This window comes from Pristiophorus japonicus, chromosome 7, assembly GCF_044704955.1.
Source record: "Pristiophorus japonicus isolate sPriJap1 chromosome 7, sPriJap1.hap1, whole genome shotgun sequence".
Lineage (NCBI taxonomy): Eukaryota > Metazoa > Chordata > Chondrichthyes > Pristiophoridae > Pristiophorus > Pristiophorus japonicus.
The window spans coordinates 139,355,519-139,376,702 of NC_091983.1; the positions used below are offsets into that span (position 1 = coordinate 139,355,519).

The window sequence follows — 21,184 nt, forward strand, 5'->3', positions numbered from 1 at the left end:
CAGGACTTATCTGCTTTTATACTCCATCCCCTTTGCAATAAAGGCTAACATTCCATTTGCCTTCCTGATTACTTGCTCTACCTGCATACTCACTGTCATGTTTGAAACTACAATGTAACACCACTGTATTACTGTGTACACTCAACTTAGATGCACACCTTGACCACAGGGGGTGAAGTTGTGGGAGACACTCCTTACCTGATCACACAGGTATAAAAAGGGAAGTCCCACGCAGGGTCATCACTTCTGGAGTCCTGTAATAAAGAGTTAAGGTCACAGAGTGCCCTTGTCCTTGTGCCTCGTGTGGTTTCATACTGTAGAGTAAGGACTTTATATTGGCGAAGAGAAACGGGAATTCACGACCCACGAGAATGGCCACTGGTAGCACAGAGGAACGATACTGTGTTGGGGAAGACTGGGACGATTTTGTCGAGAGGCTTCAGCAAAGCTTCGTTACGAAAGACTGGCTGGGAATGCAGCGGCCAATAAGCGACGGGCTCATCTCCTGATCAGCTGTGGGCCAAAGACTTATACGCTCATGAAGGACTTACTGACACCCGAAAAGCCGTCGGACAAAACCTTTGAAGAGCTTAGCAAATTAATATGGCCCGACACAGATTCTACACCCACCGACGTCGTGAAGGACAGAGAATACCGCACTTTGTAGCGGACCTCCGGTGTTTGGCCAGCCTCTGTAAGTTCACAGGCTCCTGCACGGGGGAGATGCTAAGGGACTTCTTTATCGAGGGTATTGGTCATGTGAGAATTTTTCGCAAATTAATTGAGACCAAGGACTTAATCTTTGAAGCGGCATCATTGTTAGCTCAGACTTTCATGGTGGGGGAGGAAGAGACGAAAATGATTTACGCGCGCAATTCTGCCTCTAACGCGGCGATGGATCAGGGAGTCAACATCATCAATGCTACTCAGAGCCCCGCAGGCAGGCAGGGGCAGTCCAACATTTACCAGGCAGCAATGGATCCTAGAGCAGGATCTCAATAGAGACAATTTCAGACTGAACAGACGTTCACGCCATCTCTGTGGACAATGTGGCCCGGGGTGGGGTCATTGACACCCACTAATAGGGTACTTAAGAGCAGTCAAAGGGACAGTCAACGCAGAATTCCTAGCCATAGTCCCTTTGTCCCCAACAATGGAAACTTTAATTCATGTTGGAGGTGTGGGGGAAAACACTCAGCCAGATCTTGCAGATTCTAATAGTTTGTCTGCAGAAACTGCAATCTCAGTGGCCATTTAGCTCGAATCTGCAGAAAACCTGCAACCAGACTAATATATGAGGCAGATAGACCAGAAGAGGGTTCTGTGAGGCAGGATGACTTTTAGGGCAAATCGATGGACGCCGAGGTTCAGCGGGTCCATGTGGCGAATATTCACAGTTCATACACCAAAACGCCACCAATGATGATGAGGGTTTTGTTGAACGGTATCCCAGTACGCATGAAGCTGGACACTGGGGCCAGCCAGTCACTCATAGACGTTCAGCAACTTGAGAAGCTATGGCCACACAAAGCCAGTAGACCCAAATTAGAACGTATTGAGACACAATTACGGACCTGCACCAAAGAAATCATTCCGGTGCTAGGCAGTGCAATGATGGCTGTCATACACAATGGGTGAGTGAACCGACTGCCAGTCTGGATTGTCCCGGGCAATGGTCCCGCACTGTTGGGGAGGATCTGGTTAGCCGAGATGAACTGGAAATAGGGGGATGTTCACGCAATGTCCTCAGTGGAACGAAGTTCGTGCTCACAAGTCCTACAACAATTCAAGTCACTATTCCAACCGGATGTCGGGACTTTCAAAGGCACTAAAGTAGTGATACACATCACCTCGGACACCAGGCCAGTGCACCACAAAGCCAGAGCGGTGCCGTATGTGATGCAGGAAAAAATCGAGAGTGAATTGGACCGGCTGTTGCGAGGGCATCATCGCACCTGTTGAATTCAGCGACTGGGCAGTTCCCGTTCTAAAAGCGGATGGCTCTCTCAGGATCTGTGGCGACTACAAGGCCACCATCAATCGGGTGTCCCTACAAGACCAATACCCGCTCCCAAGAGCAGAGGACCTCTTCGCCACACTGGCAGGCAGCAAGCTGTTCACCAAGTTGGACCTCACTTCAGCCTATATGACCCAGGAAATGGCCGACGAATCTAAACTACTGACCACCATCACCACGCACAAGGGACTGTTTGTGTATAACAGGTGCCCGTTTGGCATTCGATCAGCGGCCATGATTTTTCAACGTAACATGGAAAGCCTGCTCAAATCCATTCCTGGAACGATCGTATTCCTGGACGACATCCTCATCACGGGTCGAGACACCGAGGAACACCTCCACAACCTGGAGGAGGTGCTACGCCGACAGGACCGGGTAGGCCTGCGAGTCAAGAAGTCTAAAAGCATGTTCTTAGCTCCTGAGGTTGAGTTTCTGGGCAGGAGGGTTGCTGCAGGTGGGATTCGGCCCACCTAATCCAAAACAGAGGCGATTCGACGAGCACCCAGGCCCTGCAACACATCGGAGCTGTGTTCATTCCTGGGATTGTTGAACTATTTCGGGAACTTTCTGTCGAATTTGAGCACATTGTTGGAGCCGCTACACGTGCTCCTGTGTAAGGATTGCAATTGGTTTTGGGGGGACTGTCAGGAACGGGCTTTTGATCGGGCGCGAAACCTACTTTGTTCAAACAAGTTGTTGAGCCTGTACGACCCCTGTAAACATTTAGTTCTGAAATGTGATGTATCGTCCTATGGGGTAGGGTGCGTGTTGCAGCAGGGCAATGCTGAGGGTCAGCTGCAACCTGTGGCTTATGCCCCCAGGTCGCACTCTCAAGCAGAACAGGGCTATGGGATGTTCGAGAAGGAAGCGCTTGCATGTGTCTATGGTGTAAAAAAAATGCATCAGTACCTCTTCGGTAGGAAGTTTGAATTCGAGACTGACCACAAGCTACTCACATCCCTGTTGTCAGACAGCAAGGCTGTCAATGCCAACGCATCAGCTCGCATACAGCGGTGGGCTCTCACGCTAGCTGCTTATGACGACTCCATCCGGCACCGGCCCAGCACTGAAAATTGCGCTGACGCGCTCAGCAGGCTCCCACTGGCCACCACCGAGGGGACAGCTGAGAAAAGCGCTGAGATGGTCATGGCTGTCGATGCCTTTGACAGTGCAGGCTCCCCCATCACAGCCTGCCAGATCAAAATCTGGACAAACAGAGATCCCCTCCTATCCCTGATTAAGAAATATGTCCTGACTGGGGATTGGGCACCCGCACATGGAGCATGCCCTGAGGAGCTCAGACCGTTCCACAGGCGGATGGATGAGCTCTCCATCCAAGCCGACTGCCTACTATGGGGCACCCGGGAAGTCATGCCCCAGAAGGGCAGGGAGGCATTCATCAGGGAACTCCACAGCGAGCACCCAGGCATTGTGATGATGAAGGCCATTGCCCGGTCACACGTTTGGTGGCCTGGTATTGATTCAGACCTGGAACACTGTGTTTGCAGGTGCACGACCTGTGCCTAGCTGGGTAATGCCCCCAGGGAGGCCCCATTCAGCCCGTGGCCCTGGCCCACCAAGCCATGGTCACGCATTCACGTTGACTACGTGGGCCCGTTCATGGGCAAGATGTTCCTCATTGTAGTAGATAAGTACTCTAAATGGATCGAGTGCATCATCCTGAATTCATGCACGTCATCCACCACCGTGGAAAGCCTATGTGCGATCTTTGCAACCCATGGCTTGCCGGACATCCTGGTTAGTGATAATGGCCTGTGTTTCACGAGCTATGAATTCCGGGAGTTTATGTCGGGCAATGGCATCAACCACGTCAGGACTGCGCCGTTCAAGCCAGCCTCCAATGGCCAGGTGGAACGTGCAGTCCAAATCATTAAGCAAGGTATGCTCAGGATTCAAGGACCCTCCCTACAATGCCGCCTATCGCGTCTCCTGCTGGCCTATAGATCCCGACCGCTCTCGCTCACGGGGGTCCTGCCCGCAGAGCTACTAATGAAATAGACACTCAAAACTCGGTTGTCCCTCATCCACCCAGTCCTGACCGACATAGTCGAGGGCAAGCGCAAGTCACAAAACGAGTACCATGACCGTAATTCAAGGGGGAGATGTATAGAAATAAATGATCCTGTCTTCGTCCTCAATCAAGCCATGGGGCCCAAATGGCTTGAGGGTACTGTAATTGACAAAGAGGGGAATAGGGTCATCGTGGTAAAACTCAACAATGGCCAGATATGCTGTAAGCATCTGGACCAAGTAAAAAAAAGGTTCAGCATGGACACGGAGGAACCTGAAGAAGACCATGAGATGGAGCTCACACTACCGCCAGCGAATGTGCAACAAGAACAATCGGAAGAATGCACAGTCCCTGAGGTCAGCCCGGACAGGCCGGAATCACCACAGGTGACAGACACTCACGTTAGTGTCCAACAACCAGAGCCCCAACTGCGGCGCTCCACGAGGGAGTGTAGACCATCTGAAAGACTAAACCTATGATCCCAGTAAGACTTTGAGGGGGGTGGAGGTGATGTCATGTTTGTAACTACAATGTCACACCACTGTATTGCTGTATACACTCAACTTAGATGCACACCTTGAGCACAGGGGGTGAACTTGTGGGACACACTCCTTATCTGTTCACACAGGTATATAAAGGGAGGTCCCACGCAGGGTCATCACTTCTGGAGTCCTGCAATAAAGAGTTAAGGTCACAGAGTGGCCTTATCCCTGGAATGTGCCTCGTGTGGTTTCATGTTGTAGAGTAAGGACATTACACTCACTTTTTGTGTTTCATGCACAAGTACGCCCAGGTCCCTCTACATTGCAGCATTTTGCAATGTTTCTCCATTTAAATAGTAATTTGTTTTTCTATTTTGTCTGTCAAAGTGGATAACCTTGCATTTTCCCACATTATGTTCCATCTGCCAAATTTTTGCCCACTCACTTAGCCTGTCTATATCCCTTTGCAGATTTTTTGTGTTCTCCTTACAATTTGCTTTCCCACCCATCTTTGTATCATCAGCAAACTTGGCTACATTATACTCGGTCCCTTCATCCAAGCCATTAATATAGATTGTATGTAGTTGGGGCCTATGCACCAATCCCTGCGGCGACCTACTAGTTACTGTTTGCCAAGCGGAAAAAGATCCATTTATCCCAACTCTCTGTTTTCTGTTAGTTAGCCAATCCTCTATCCATGCTAATATATTACCCACAACCCCGTGAACTTTTATCTTGTGCAGTAATCTTTTATGTGGCACCTTAACAAATGCCTTCTGGAAATCCAAATACACCACATCCACTGGTTCCCCCTTATCCACCCTGCTCATTACATCCTCAAAGAACTCCAACAAATTTGTCAAACATGATTTCCCTTTCATAAAACCATGCTGACTCTGCTTAATTGAACTATGCTTTTCCAAATGTCCTGCTACTGCTTCCTTAATAATGGACTCAAGCATTTAACCAACGACAGATATTAGGCCACCTGGTCTATAGTTTCCTGGTTTCTGTCTGCCTCCTTTTTTAAATAGGGGCGTTACATTTGCAGTTTTCCAATCCGCTGGGACCTCCCCAGAATCCAGGGAATTTTGGTAGATTAGAACCAATGCATCCACTATCTCTGCAGCCACTTCTTTTAAGACCCTAGGATGCAAGCCAGGGGATTTATCTGCCTTTAGTCCCATTATTTTACAGAGTACTATTTCTTTAGTGATAGTGATTGTTTTTAGTTCCTCCCTCCCTATAGCCCCTTGATTATCTACTATTGTAATGTTTTTTGTTTCTATCGTGAAGACCGATACAAAATATTTGTTCAAAGTCTCTGTCATTTCCCTGTTCCCCATTATTTCCCCATTATCGTGGGCCACCCCGACCTGTGTGAGAACATCTCCGCAGGTCGGGGCTTCAAAAAGAGCTGGAGTATGCCATTGAAGATTGCAGCGCGAGCTGACACAAATGTGCGATGGCTTCGAGGTGGGCGACTGGGTGATATCATCAGGACCCAGGTCGCCGTTTGGAGCGTGGGCAGGAACATCGGCTGGGCCCTGCTACAGCAGAGGAGCAGGAAGGTCATGGCGGACTTGCGATGAGTTATTGGGGTGGAGGAGCGATGAGGGATTGTGGCTGAGATTTGGTGGATGATCATGGCGGAGGTTCTGCGAATGTTTGGTGTGGAGGTCTGGCGGGAGATCATGGCGGAGGTGTGGCGAATGAGGGTACGGTGCCCAGAAGAGCAGAGGCCCTGGGGGCAGCACGGGCCTGCCCACACTGCGATATGTGTACACACTAGGTCCGTACAGCAGAGCAGGTCTCCAGTCATCCTGGTTAACCCTTGCCCCTGGATAAAGTCCTAGCTCTGTCAAGCCCTGTTCCCCATTATCGTGACCAACCCGACCTGATGGCTGATGTACAATGGTCACCACACGTTAAAAAAATCCACGCACAGGCATCTTCCAACCCCTCAATTGGAGTTCAAGACTGGAACATCGGGTCCTTCATTGAAACATCTGTGAACTCATGTGGAAGCAAGTCATCCTTATTCGAGGGACCGCCTATGATGATGATTATTAATTCCCCAGTCTCATCCTCCAAGGGACCAACATTTACTTTAGCCACTCTTTTCCTTTTTATGCTCCTATATAAACTCTTACTATCTGTTTTTATATTTTGTGCTAGTTTACTTTCATAATCGAACTTCCTCCCTCTATTATTTTTTTAGTCGTTCTTTGCTGGCTTTTAAAAGTTTCCCAATCCTCTGGCCTCCCACTAGTCTTGGCCACTTGGTATGCCCTTGTTTTCAATTTGATACCACCTTTTATTTCCTTAGTTAGCCATCTCTACCATCTTTCCTTCTCACTGGGATATATTTTTATTGAGAGTTATGAAATATCTCCTTAAATGTTTGCCACTGCTGATCAACCATCCCATACTTTAATCTATTTTCCCAGTCTACTTTAGCCAACTCTGCCTGAAAACCTTCGTAATCACCCTTATTTAAGTTTAGGACACTGGTTTGAGATCCAATTTTCTCACCCTACAACTGAATTTGAAATTCAACCATTCCTAGAGGATCCTTTACCAGGAGATCATTTATTAATCCTGTCTCATTACACAGTACCAGATCTAAAATAGCCTGCTCCCTGATTGGTTCCGCAACAAAATGTTCAAGGAAACGATCCCGGATACACTCTATGAACTCTTCCTCAAGGCTACTCTGGCCAATTTGCTTTGTCCAATCAATATGAAGGTTAAAATCGCCCATGATTATTGCCATTCCTTTTTTACAAGCCTCCATTATTTCTTGATTTATACTCCATCCAACAGTGTAGCTACTGTGAGGGAACCTATACACTACGCCCACCAAAGACTTTTTTCCCCTTATTTTTCCTTATCTCCACCCAAACTGACTCAACATCTTGATCTTCTGAACCAATATCGTTTCTCACTAATGCACTGAGCTCATTCTTTATTAGCAGAACTACCCCCACTTCCTTTTCCTTTCTGTCTGTCCTTCTGAATTGTCAAATACCCCTTGAATATTTAATTCCCAGCCTTGGTCACCTTGCAACCACGTCTCAATAATGGTTATCAGATCATACCCATTCCTGTCCTTCAGGATTTTTTCCAATAATTTTCCCATCACTGAGGTTAGACTGACTGACTCGGTCTATCCCTTTCTCCCTTCTTAAACAAAGGTACCACATTAGCAGACCTCTAGTCCTCTGGCACCATATCTGAAGCCAGAGAGGATTGCAAAATAATGGTCAAAGCTTCTGCTATTTCCTCCTTTGCTTTGCTTAACAGTTTGGGATACATTTCATCCAGGCCTGGGGACTTCACCACTTTCAAAGCTGCTAAACCCCTTTTTATCTCCTCTCTCACTATGTTTATTTCATCTAATATTTCACACTCCTCCTCCTCAATAGTAGCGTCTGCATCATCCCTCCCTTTTGTGAAAACAGACGCAAAGTATTCATTCAGAACCATACCCACATCTTCTGTCTCCACACACAGATTACCCTCATTGTCTCTAATAGGCCCTACCCTTTAGTTATCCTCTGGCTCTTAATATATTTATAAAACATCTTTGGTTTTCCCTTGATTTTATTACCAAGAATTTTTCATGCTCTCTCTTTGTTGTCCTAATATCGTTTTTAAATTCACCCCTGCACTTTCTATACTTCTCTAGAGATTCTGCAGTATTTAGCCCTCGGTATCTGTCATAAGCCTCCTTTTTTTTCTTTGTCCTATCCTGTATGTCCCTCAACATCCAGGGGGCTCTAGATTTGTAAGTCCCATCCTTTTTCTTTAAGTGCACATATTTGTCCTGTATCCTCCGGATCTCCTCCTTGAATGCCTCCCACTGTTCTGACACTGATTTACCGTCAAGTAGCTGTTTCCAGTCCACTTTGGCCAAATCACCTCTCAGCTTAGCAAAGTTGGCTTTTCCCCAATTTAGAACTTTTATTCCTGGTCTATCCTTGTCCTTTTCCATAACTACCTAAATCTAACTGAATTATGGTCACTAGCATCTAAATGCTCTCCCTCTGATACCCCTTCCACCTGCCCAGCTTTATTCCCTAAAACTAAATACAGAGCCTCCCCTCCTGGGTTGGGCATGCTCCATTCTGTATTATTTTTCCAAAAGTATATTACATCACAACGTTTCTATATTAAACGGTATCTGCCACTTAGCTACCCATCCTCCAAGCCTGTTCATATATAATATAGTCTCCTGCTTCTTCTTGGCAATTTGTTATACCTCCCAGTTTGACATCATCCACAGACTTTGATATCTCTTTGTATCTGTCATGTATGTAGACCATGTATACTAACTGTATAGTCACATAAGAGGTGCCACCAGAGGGTCACTTGCCTAGGTGTGCAGGGCCCAGTATAAAAGGCTGCCCACCAGCCTTGTGCCTCACTCTGGAGTTACAATAAATGGGACTAAGGTCACAACAGCTCAAGGACAATACCAGATCTCATGGAGTCATTCATAAGAGTATTACAGACATAACAGTATCTATGCCGAGATCATTACGTGAATGGAGAACAGAAGTGATACCATGTTTTCCTTTCCATACCTGCTATTATTGTCTAAACAGATTCTGTCTGGTCAATCAAACATTACATAAGTGTCTGAAATGTAATTCACAGGTGGTGATTATGCATTTTGGAGCTAGCTTATCTTTCCTTTCTCTTTTGACTTTGAAACAATGGGCTGGATTTTCCCGTTTCTCACACGCACAGAGAAGGATGGGGGGGGGGGGGTGCTGGGAGACGGCAGGAAACTAGGAAGTTTGTGTTTCCCATCACACTGTGGAGTTTTAATTCCACCATGTGCGTGCAATGTGAAGAATTAGTTCCCCACCTGGAAGTCAGCCTGATTGACAGGCTGGCTTCCAGTCGTGCTGGGAACGTGGACAAGGAGGCCACCAGACCAGGTAGTCAGTGGGGGTCTCCCATCCACTGGAGGGGTGGGGGGCTCTGATCCCCAACCCCGGGGCCGAGTCACAATCCCAGGGGGACCGATCCCCAAACCTGGGGCTGAGTCGCTATTTTGGGTGGGTGTTCCAAGCGCAGGGCGAGGTCATCGGATCCCCGACCCCAGGGTATGTGTGATGATGGCGGGGGAGCTTGGGGGGCTGGAAGGAAGCATCCCTGCTCTTCCCGGTCCGCAAGTATTGCTCCCAAAGGCTGAGGCAGCCACCGGGAATCCCGAGCCCTGGGATCCCAGGCCATCTGCAGTAAAACCTGCAAAGCAGGTTAAAGTAGAGGCTTCAGGCCACATTATCATATTTAATATACCAAGCCACCTCCTGGCAGTGGGTTGCCTGCCCGTCCTCCCACCTCCACCGCTCTCCACCCCTCCTTTCCCCCCCCCACCCCGTCCCAACCCCCCTCCCCCCGGCTCCCCCCACTTCCCTCCCCAACCCCCCAATCCCATCCCGTCTGAGTGAAAAGTGAAAGTGGGCAGGTTACAGGCAGGTTGGGGTCGGGTTTTACATTTTTACAACTTTCATTCCCCCCACGCCTCCAACTTTCGGGTGTGAAAATTCCCACCAATATCACTGCCTCTTTTCTTTCAATGTCTTATCCTTCATTCATTCTATTTTGAGATTTGTTTGTCTTTGGTCAGAGCAACAGATCAACTAAGGACACAACCTGAGCCTAGACATAGCCCAGACCTTGAGTTCAGACTGTCTTACATCATTTTCTACCTTAAAATAAAAACATTAGCTTTGATAATACATTATGGGGTATTACTGCTCAAATGCTTACCACATCCATTTTAAATAGGTAAATGCCTCCATTAAACTGGAACAGGGAATAATTTCAGGTAAATGCCTTTGTATGGTGACATTTGAAAGCCAATTGTTTTAAATTAGAAAAATAAAACTTGGAAAGGGGCTTTCCCTATGGTTCAGTTGGAATAAGTAAAATGTGGAGAGATACTGAGCCACAAAAACAAGAAAGTTTGATTATTACTTCATGTTCAATTAGCTGATCTCAGCCTATAGAGTGGTGAGGGTACTAGATGGTGACATTGGCCCTTTCCAGTCATGCGAAACGGGCTCATAGCAACTTCAATGGAAAAGAAATGGGCATAGTGTAAAACGGTAAAAAGCACTGCCGATTCACTGTGAGCCTATCTCACACTACTGGTGAATAACAATTTCACCCCCTACGAACGCCCCCCCCCCCCATCCATATAATTTGTCTTGGTGTCCTTGGGCTAGAAAGGGAAAATAAGACATGCTTCCCACTTCTTATTACTATCTAGTGACACCTAATGTCTGGGAATATGTGGACATCTGCTGATGATAATATTGGTTGTATGATTCTGATATTCAAGTACACTACTGATGCTCATTTCTAGGTTAACACATGAAGAATAGGCTCTTGGGTGAGGTACCAGAGGGCTTCTGCCACCAGTGGCACTGTCTCCCAGCATAAGTCACTACCTTAGGAAGCATGAAAAAAGGAGTAAATTGCTTGGCAAAAAAAAACACTTTCAATTAAATTGGTCACCCAGAGCAAGTAGTGTGCTTTCATCAATGTGTAATCATCTGTTTCGAATGAAAAACTACTAAAGTCATATCCAGATTTTTTTTTTTGTTCATTCATGGGATGTGGGCATCACTGGCAAGTCCAGCATTTATTGCCCATCCCTAATTGCCCTGCTGTAGGTGGTGGTGAGCCGCCTTCTTGAACCATTATAGTCTGTTAGGTGATGGGGCGGTAATTGGTCGGATTGGATTTTTCCTGCTTTTTGTGGAAATGACATACCTGGGCAGTTTTCTACATTGTCGGGTAGATGCCTGTGTTGTAGCTGTACTGGAACAGCATGGCTAGAGGTGCAGCTAGTTCTGGAGTTCAAGTTTTCAGCAATACAGCCGTGTTGTCAGGGCCCATAGTCTTTGCTGTATCCAGTGCGGGCAGCCATTTCTTGATATCACCTCGAATGAATCAAATTGGCTGAAGACTGATTTCTGTGATGTTGCAGGAGGAGGCCAAGATTGATCATCGATTCAGCACTTCTGGCTGAAGATGGTTGCAAACGCTTGTCTTTTGCACTCACATGCTGGGCACTGCCATCTTTGAGGATGGGGATGTTCGTGAAGCCTCCACCTCCTGTTAGTTGTTAATTGTCCACCACCATTCACAACTGGATGTGGTAGGACTGTAGAGCTTTGATCTGATCCATTGATTGTAGGATCGTTTGGCTCTGTCTATAGCATCTTGTGTTGTAGCTTCACCAGAGTGGCACCTAATTTTTAGGCACGCCTGGTGCTGCTCCTGGCATGCTTTTCCACACTCCCTGGCTTGAAGGTAATGGTAGAATGAGGGATATGCCAGACCATGAGGTCACAGATTGTGCTGACAATTCTGCTGCTGTTGATGGTCCACAGCGTCTCATTGATGCCCAGATTTGAACTGCCAGGCCACTTCTAAATCTATCCTATTTAGCATGGTGGTAGTGCTGCACAACACGATAGAGGATGGCTTCAGTGTGAAGACGAGACTTCGTCTCCACAAGAACTGTGCGGTGGTCACTTCCAGCAATACTGTCATGGACAGATGCATCAGCGACAGCTACATTGGTGAGGACGAGGTCAAGTAGGTTTTTCCCTCGTGTTGGTTCTCTCACCATCTGCCGCTGCCTGACTATGGCAGCTATGTCCTTCACGACTTGGCCAGCTCGGTCAGTAATGGTACTACCGAGCCACCTTTGGTGATGGATATTGAAGTCCCCCACCCAGAGTTTATTCTGTGCCTTTGCTACCCTCGGTGCTTCTTCCATACGCATGTCATTGGTCATTGTACTTGGTCCAAATATATATCCCATCCAATGCATCAAACAATCATAAATTCCTCATCCAAGCTTAAAATATCCACCACTCATCTAGTTTTTAATGATCAGCACAATAAATTTAGTGAATCTTACAGAGATAGCAACATGTTTAGAAGTTAAACTGTTTTGTAAAAAATATACACTTTTCAAGACTGAATTGCTGAATAAATAAACTGGTGTACAAATAATTACAAATTGCTCATTTTTATCTAGAGTTTAAAGAAAAGATCAAATGACTGCAGGATTTTTTTACATAACATTTGTTTTTAATGTTTTCAGTTCCCAGATATCAACGTCCATCTGCTGATTGGAAAATATTGACAGACAATGTTACAACCTTAGGTGAAGGCTTCAATGACATGCGCCAAACAATGGAGCAGAAGGCGCCCAAGGAAGATGTCATGGATAATATTTTGAAACTGCATGAACTTTTCCAGAATTGCTCAATCCAATTGCTTCAACTGAGTGAGTCTGTTCAGAGACTGGAAAACAAGTTACAGAGCTTCGAGATGCGTATGGATGACATTAATGCATCTGTGAATGATTTAGAAGATGATTTACAGCAGTTTAGTTCAACAAACAGACAAGAGATATACAATTTGTCTATAAGTTTAAACAGTGCACAGGGTGCATGCCAACACCAGCAAGCAAACTTGAAACAAATAACATCAAATGTAGGAAATCTGAGCAGGCAGATAAAGGAGGTACGTTGGACACTCAAAGTAGTCAACTCCACCTTCACAGAGGACATTAGCATCCACCGCACTAGCCTACAGCAGCTTCAAATACAATTAACAAATGTGTCGGAAGATGCAAGGATCTTGAAAGTCGTTCAGCAAAACATGGAGAAACAACTGAAAGATGAGGTAGCCATACTCAGCAATGTCCTAGAGGACCTGAGGTTGAAGGACTGGGAACATTCACTTACTCTGAAAAATCTTACCTTAGTGCAGGGTATGAGAAGTTTTTAATTTAAATGCACTTCAATCTTTTATCCCTTTTATTCTTCCATTTAAAGACTATTCCTAATGGAAGATAAGTATAAATATGGCGAAAGATAATGGAGGCACAGTCTGTCTGGTAAAGAGAGCATGGTTTGACCAGAACAGGTAGGTTCGAGGTACATCCTATGAGACCGGCAAGGTCAGACCATTCCAGGCATCCCCAGCAGCTCATCGGTCAATCAGGATTGAATTTTGAGCTACTGGGTCATCAGCCTCGGCACCCAGGTAGGTCCTGAAAGATGGGGGGGCGGAGAAGCGATTGGGAGAAGAGGAGGTGATCGGGAGTCAGGGGGCAGGCAATCGAGATGGGGAGGGGGAGGTGATCAGGAGAGGGGAGGAAATCAGGAGGGGGAATGCGCTTGGGAGTGTGTCGATTGAGGGGGGCAGGCAATTGGCAGTGGGGGTAAGCAAGTGGGAAGGGGAAGGCAATCAGGAGTGGGCCAAGTGGGTGCTGCCAATGTTCTTCAGCATTGCAGTGAGGTCTGAAGGAGAACTAGGGTTAGGATTTGCAACAAGTATTTTTGGTGGCTGCCTCCAACAGTCCCTTTAAGGACCATTAGTCATGCCACATGTAGACCACATTTCTTGAATTGTGTTCACTGGGGGTCTCAAACATGTGCTAGCGTCTTATTTCTAACTGGCTCAATGCCTTTTTTGGGTAATGGCCCTGGACGGCTCTTTCTCTGCCTTTACCAAAATGGAGAACAGTGCACTGCTGGCATGTAATATTGGCCACTTTGGTGGACCGTTTTACGCCTGTGAAATGGGCGCAGCTTCAACCAATTTCTAGGTCATTGAGTGATTTCATCAAAGATCATTGCTAAAGCACTTTAAATACATTTTAAAGTGGCACCATATTTTGTTTTACTTAATTTACAGCAGATGTGTTTATTATGTTGCTGTTGAATGTAAGGCTCCCTTTTATTTTAAGTTGTTTTTAACCCTTCTTCCTTGTTGGGTGTCCTCAAGCACTCACCATATCTGGCGAGGAACGTGGACAAGCAGCCTGCTCCCTGACTTCCTTTAATGCTCGGAGAGTAAGAATAATCCCTTATTTGTAAGCCTTAAATTGAACTCTACAATCTTTATATTTCCTCCTCCACATTGTACTGTTCCAGAGGAATAGAAAAATGTCAAGAAGTTTGAGAATAGACTTTTATATGTAGGAAGAATTTAAATCTTTGGTTTGTGGTTACTTGCTCATATATCGCATGACCTTTGCCTTAACCAAACCATGCTAAATTCCACACATTGCACTAACTTCTCCATACACTGTTCCTTTGTGACAAACACAGCCAAGTACAAGTACTCTACAAGTAGTAGAGTTACACTTTATGAAGTTGAGGCCTGAAAGCTCACTATTCTCTAGAAACCACAAATATGGCAATAAAACAAACTTAGCAAAACTTGAGGAGAAAGCCAAAGTTAAGTGATAAAATGAACTTTGCAACTGGCAAACAGTTCATTTGAAATATAGGGTCCAAATTTCCCCAAGAGTTGCACCGTTTTTTTTGGTGTAACTTGATTTTTCTGGTGTAACTTTTTAGTTGCAAATATGTCCATTTAATTTGCGCCAGTGTAAGTGAGTTAGTTAGGTTTTTTTGTTGGGTCAGTTTTATTTCAAAAGGGGACATTCCCAGCCACTTACACCATTTATGCCAATTTGGCCAGAAAAAAAGTTGTACTAAACTAACTTAGGGCAGCGTATGTGTCCACTTTTGTCCGCATAGAAAGTACAGTTACTTACCTTACTTACAGTTAAGGAATCGGTGCAAGTAACTACATTTAAAGCACCACCAAGCACCAAAGCACAAAAAGTAATAAGCAATTAATTAACAAATAAAATAGAAGGAAATCTGCACCTAAAGCACCAAGACCAAAGTAATAAGCAATCAATAAATAACAAATAAAAAAATAGAAGGAACCTTGCACCTAAAACACCAAAATCAATCAGTAAATAACAAATAAAAAATAGAACTCTGAACTTAGGGAACGCAGCGGGCCGCCGATGAGGGAGCCCATTCGGCCAGGGTTAGGGACGATGTGCTTCGGCCCCTCCCACATAGCCTGCAGCGCGCATTTGCCGAAACAGCCTGCCAGGAGCTACTGCACATGCGCGCAGGCTCTAGCACGCATGTGCAGAGGTCCCGGCACTGTTTTCAGCGCCGGGACCTAGCTCCGCTCCCTCTCTTTCTCCTGCACCACGCAAGCTCCACAGACGGCCCGAGAATCGGCCATGATCGCACAGATTTTTTTTTGCCGCTGCTTCTGATGTAAAATGTCGGCAGGGGGCTCAGAGGTGTGCCGAAAAAAACGGAGGGCCAAATTTGGGTCCATTAAGTGTATCTACAGGATTCTTGATTCTATGCTTCTAAGAATGTGGATTCCAGGATTACACCATGGATCTTATACAAGATCTGTAATAAAGCATGAATGAATAGATTAGCTGGTGGCTTATGTGTTAGTTATGGAAAGGAAAGTATTCAATTACATTACTGAAAGCTTGAACACCAGATGCAGGGAGGATTTGTAGAGCCATGGATAGAATATTATATAATGGGCCCATGGTGAGATGAATAAAAGCTGCTGAAAATGATAAAAGGTGCCATACAGGCCTGACTGCAATATCACAGTTTCTTCAATGTTCCCATCAATATTCACTGTTTGGACAAAGGCACTAAACATGATCAATGCAAAGTCACAAAGAAGGAATGTTAAATCCGTTTTTGTTAAATTGGTGGCTGGTGAAAACATGCCTGTGATTTCCCAATATATTCTGGCTGCGTACGAGACCCTACTGGTGATGCATGACCTTGCAAAATTTATTTTATAACAATCTTCATTTCTTAGGGTATTCATTTACAGCAATTTACAATATATATGTAGAATTTGAGAACTCAATAAGTAACAAAAAGATCCCAAAACCGTGATCTTTGAATAACCGGTCAGGTCTAAACCTCTTGCGTTCCCTTATGAAATAAAATTACCTACATAGGTCGAATAACTTTCAATTGGTTTACTGAATATTCAATATTTTAGGACCTCCTGGGCCAAAAGGTGACAAAGGTGATCAAGGATTCGAGGGAGTTCCTGGACCCATTGGATTTCCTGGACCAGAAGGTGAGTCTAATAAAAAGTGCTGTGCAGAAAATAAATAAGGATATTGAAGAATTAATCTTCTTTAGATAAACTGGCAAAACCTTTAACAGCTGAGCAAGATCACTGAAGGTCCAAAAGCAAATTTTGCACAACTGATGCCACAAAGTAGATTAAAGGAGGAGGTTTTCCTGACACTTCTAACATTAGTTAACAAAATATGTGTTTAAGGAAATACTGATAATGAAAGCCTCCACAAACAAGAAATACCAAAACCAGTTAACCATATTTAGTTGATGCCAAATAAATAAAGCAACTCTTAGTAGATTTCTTTCACAAACATGTTTTTAAGTTAAAGGCTCTGAAATCGCAGTCAGTACGGCAGTCTACTCTCAGAGTAGATCTGTCAAGTTCCGTCTATGCATTGGCTTCGCTGCACATTTCATCTACCCATTCAAATCAAACTGCTGACAAAAAGTTGGGCTAATTGCCCACCTACTGTGTATTAATTACCCTGAACATTTTTATGTCTGGTGCGAACAGGCGCAGGTTCCTGCTGCACAGCATAACGGGAGTGGGGATGAGAAAATTGCGTTAGTTGGTGGCTGCTGACTGATCTGTTGAGTGTTTCCAGAAGGTTTAAGGGCAAAGTTTTTGTGTGCCGATTATTTCTCAAGATATTACAATAAAAAAACCTACTGATTAATAGAAACATTTTGTACTGGGATTTGCTACTTTGTGGTTACAATTCAAGTAATGGAACGTCTAATCTCATATGGAGTAGGTAAGAACCATATATCTAACAAATGCAGTATTATTATTTACACATAGTTATGAAAGATATTTGATCAAATGTATATCTGGCAAAACTAAAATATATATACTACCTTTTTAAAAACCCTTCAACCAACATTTCCAATTAAGAGTGGCTATTAAATGCTATGTAGATTGTAAATACATGTCAGTAGAAGACTTCTGTCTTCTATTGACATATATTTACAGAGCAATCTCCTCTGTTTCCTGATTGGCTAAGAGTCAGGAAAAGAAAGGTGCACCAGCTCATGTGATCCCAGGTTCAAATATATACAATGGTGCATCTTTGGGATCCATGGGCACTAATTTGCGCACAACTTTGCAGTGTTTGAAAGCAACTTTTTGAAGGGGGGTTCACATAAAGTGGCCGTGATTTCACCTACCGAGGCAGGCCCACTGTAGACAAGGTAGGTGGCGGACTGCGACCCTGTTCCCGGCTCCACCCCACTCTGAGAGAAGAATCTTCCATTGATGGGGCTTGTTAAGCCGGCCCTGCGAGGTTCCCAGCCAATGGCGTATTAAATGGCGGAGCAGGCTCAAGGGGCCGTATGACCTACTCCTGCTCCTATTTCTTATGTTCTTATGTTCTGAATTAAAAGGAAGCGGGCCCAATGACGTCATTTGAAGACAAGTCATCAGGTGGTTTCCTTAAAGGGACCATGTCCACATTCATTTTGACCATTGTGCTGTCAGTGTTCTGCAGCATTGAGGTTCTGCAAACTCTGACAAGCATTGCACAAAGGTGCACGGCTGCACCCAGGCTCTCCCATGACTCCCTACATATGCTTCTGGAGGGAGTCACAGCATGCAGGGAGGTTCTCTTCCATTCCGATGGGCAGAAGAGACCTCCTCAGCACATCAACGCAGCCTGGTTACACATTGCACAGGAGGGCACAAGCAGGGATGTTGTCAGGAGGAGCTGGCTGCAATGGTGCAAACCTTTCAATGATTTCAGTAGATCACAAAACTTTAATCGCAAAGCTACACTCAACCTCATCCTGCTGAGTCACTCATTACATCCCCATCACTCTGCCTTCCCTACTCTACCCCTGCACATCCTTACTCACACCAACTTACCTTGCACCTCCACCCATCCCTCTCTATTTACATTATCATATCCCCATCTCACTAGCCACACCTCACACTCACTCTCATCCTTGTCCAACTAACAACAGACTTGGGTCTTTTAGCTAATGCTCATGTAACATTTCTGTTAATGTGTTGCCAAAATCTTTATTTTCAACACTTTGCCTTCTTGGACAGATTTGTGTGCATCTTTGGAAGTGGCTTAGTGAGTTGTAGTGAATGGTGAGACTTAAATAGAGAGTCGGGATAAATGGTTCATTCTCAGGTTGGTAATCAGTAACTAGTGGGGTGCGGCAGGGATCAGTGCTGGGTCCCCAACTATTTACAATCTATATTAACAAATTGGAAGAAGGGACCGAGTGTAACGTAGCCAAGTTTGCTGATGATACAAAGATGGGAGGAAAAGCAATGTGTGAGGAGGACACAAAATCTGCAAAAGGACATAGACAGGCTAAGTGAGTGGGCAAAAATTTGGCAGAGGGAGTATAATATTGGAAAGTGTGAGGTCATGCACTTTTGCAGAAAAAAATCAAAGAGCAAGTTATTATTTAAATGGAGAAAGATTGCAAAGTGCTGCAGTACAGCGAGACCTGGAGTACTTGTGCATGAAACACAAAAGGATAGTATGCGGGTACAGCAATGGAATATTGGCCTTTATTGCAAAGAGGATGGAGTAAAAAGCAGGGAAGTCTTGCTACAGTTATACAGGGTATTGGTGAGGCCACACCTGGAATACTGCGTGCAGTTTTGGTTTCCATATTTACGAAAGGATATACTTGCTTTGGAGGCAGTTCAGAGAAGGTTCACTAGGTTGATTCTGGAGATGAGGGGGTTGACTTATGAGGAAAGGTTGAGTAGGTTGGGTCTCTACTCATTCGAATTCAGAAGATTGAGAGGTAATCTTATCGAAACGTATAAGATTATGAGGGGGCTTGACAAGGTGGATGCAGAGAGAATGTTTCCACTGATGGGGGAGACTAGAACTCGGGGGTATAATCTTAGAATATGGGGCCACCCATTTAAAACTGAGATGAGGAGAAACTTATTTTCTCAGAGGGTTGTGGATCTGTGGAATTCGCTGCCTCAGAGAGTTGTGGAAGCTGAGACATTGAATAAATTTAAGATAGAGATAGACAGTTTCTTAACCGATAAGGGAATAAGGGGATATGGGGAGCGGGCAGGGAAGTGGACCTGAGTCCATGATCGGATCAGCCAAGATCGTATTAAATGGCGGAACAGGCTCGAGGGTCCATATGCCTTACTCCTGCTCCTATTTCTTATGTTCTTATGTTATAACGGCAACCTCCTCAATGGTGATGAGTGTGAAAGGAATGGTTTGGGCACTGCAGGGGTGTTTTATGGTGCTGGTGTGGGGTGATGTCAACTTGCTGCATCATGTGGCAACCAGGGTGTACAGCATCAAGTGAAGTAAACCTGACCATGGTGAGGTGAATTCAGGGCCTCCTGGGCAGCAATGTGGTCATGTGCTGATACCCTGTGTCCTGTGCATCATAAGGTGATTGTGGAGCAGATTGGTGTTGTTGTTGGTGCTGCTGGTGTGCCTGGTGATATTGGTGTTGGTGCTGATTGTGGTGGTATTCTGAGGAGCAAGGTGAGATATTTTCAAGGACGCCGATGCTGATGGAATAGATGGCAGCTGAAGCTGAGATGAGAGAAGCGATCTGTCAATGGTTAGATAGGTTGTTCCAAGGAGGTGACAGTAGATAGAGACTATTTCCAACCTTCCTAAAGCTGAAAAGTTTGCCCAAATTTTGAAGGCTCCAGCTTCTAATATTGGAAAGTGAACAGCTGCGAAATGGTAGCTTTTATCATCATCATTATCATAGGCAGCCCCTCGAAATCTAGGAAGACTTGCTTCCACTCAAAAAGTGAGTTCTCAGGTGACTGTACAGTCCAATGCGGGAACTACAGTCTCACAGGTGGGGCAAACAGTCGTTGAAGGAAAGGGTGGGTGGGGAGCCTAGTTTGTCACACGCTCCTTCCGCTGCCTGCGCTTGATTTCCGCCTGCTCTTGGCAACGAGACTGGAGGTGTTCAGCGCCCTCCCGGATGCTCTTCCTCTACTTTGGGCGGTCTTGGGCCAGGGATTCCCAGGTGCCGGTGGGATGTTGCACTTTATCAAGGAGGCTTTGAGGGTGTCCTTGAAATGTTTCCTCTGCCCACCTGGGGCTCACTTGCCGTGTCGGATCTCCGAGTAGAGCACTTGCTTAGCGCTTTTGCAGCTGTCACCTATTCAGAGAAATGGAGAGTCATTGACAACCCGACCTACTTACCTGACATGAGCCCTGAGCACCGTGAAACTCGTCAAAATGCTGGAAAAATGATAAGTACGTGGTCAAATGCTGTTTAAGTGTCTTTTAACTAACTCTTAACTATGTCAATTGGCTCGCCCGCTTCTTGGTGTCGGCTCTGTAAAGCGCCAAGAGACCTGGCACTTGGGAAACTGACATGGAGACAGGTTGACACCGGGATCTCAACCCGCTGTCAATTTTTTATATTTTGACAGGGAATCTGCCTCCAAACCTACCCTCTGAGCACTGGCAAAATTCCGGCCAGTAAGTGCGGATTTCATTCAGATGTCAGTGGCGTACTCCTTAGCTATACCGCTGACCGCGAATTCAGGGCCATTATTTATTATTTACTAATAAATTGCCCATGGCATTTCTCATAGTCAATTGAATATCCTTGTATATATATGTTGCAAAGTAAGTAAGTGGAGATGAAATTTTGCAATGGAGGCTTATGAAGGGAGTTTTGATGTAAGGAAGGTAAG

At 45.3% G+C, this 21,184-nt stretch overlaps 1 protein-coding gene across 3 annotated transcripts in view; it reads left to right on the forward strand.

Annotated features, from left to right (window-relative positions):
• The window catches only part of scara5 (scavenger receptor class A, member 5 (putative)), a 158,779-nt gene that overhangs the window by 63,289 nt on the left and 74,306 nt on the right, over nucleotides 1-21,184 (forward strand). Inside the window, exons 4-5 of one of the 3 annotated variants that reach the window (XM_070885356.1) lie at nucleotides 12,672-13,346; nucleotides 16,436-16,516. In XM_070885356.1, the coding sequence (XP_070741457.1) occupies nucleotides 12,672-13,346; nucleotides 16,436-16,516 (756 nt within the window). The remainder of the gene's footprint in view (nucleotides 1-12,671; nucleotides 13,347-16,435; nucleotides 16,517-21,184) is intronic. The other 2 variants (XM_070885359.1, XM_070885357.1) reach the window with 2 other exon arrangements.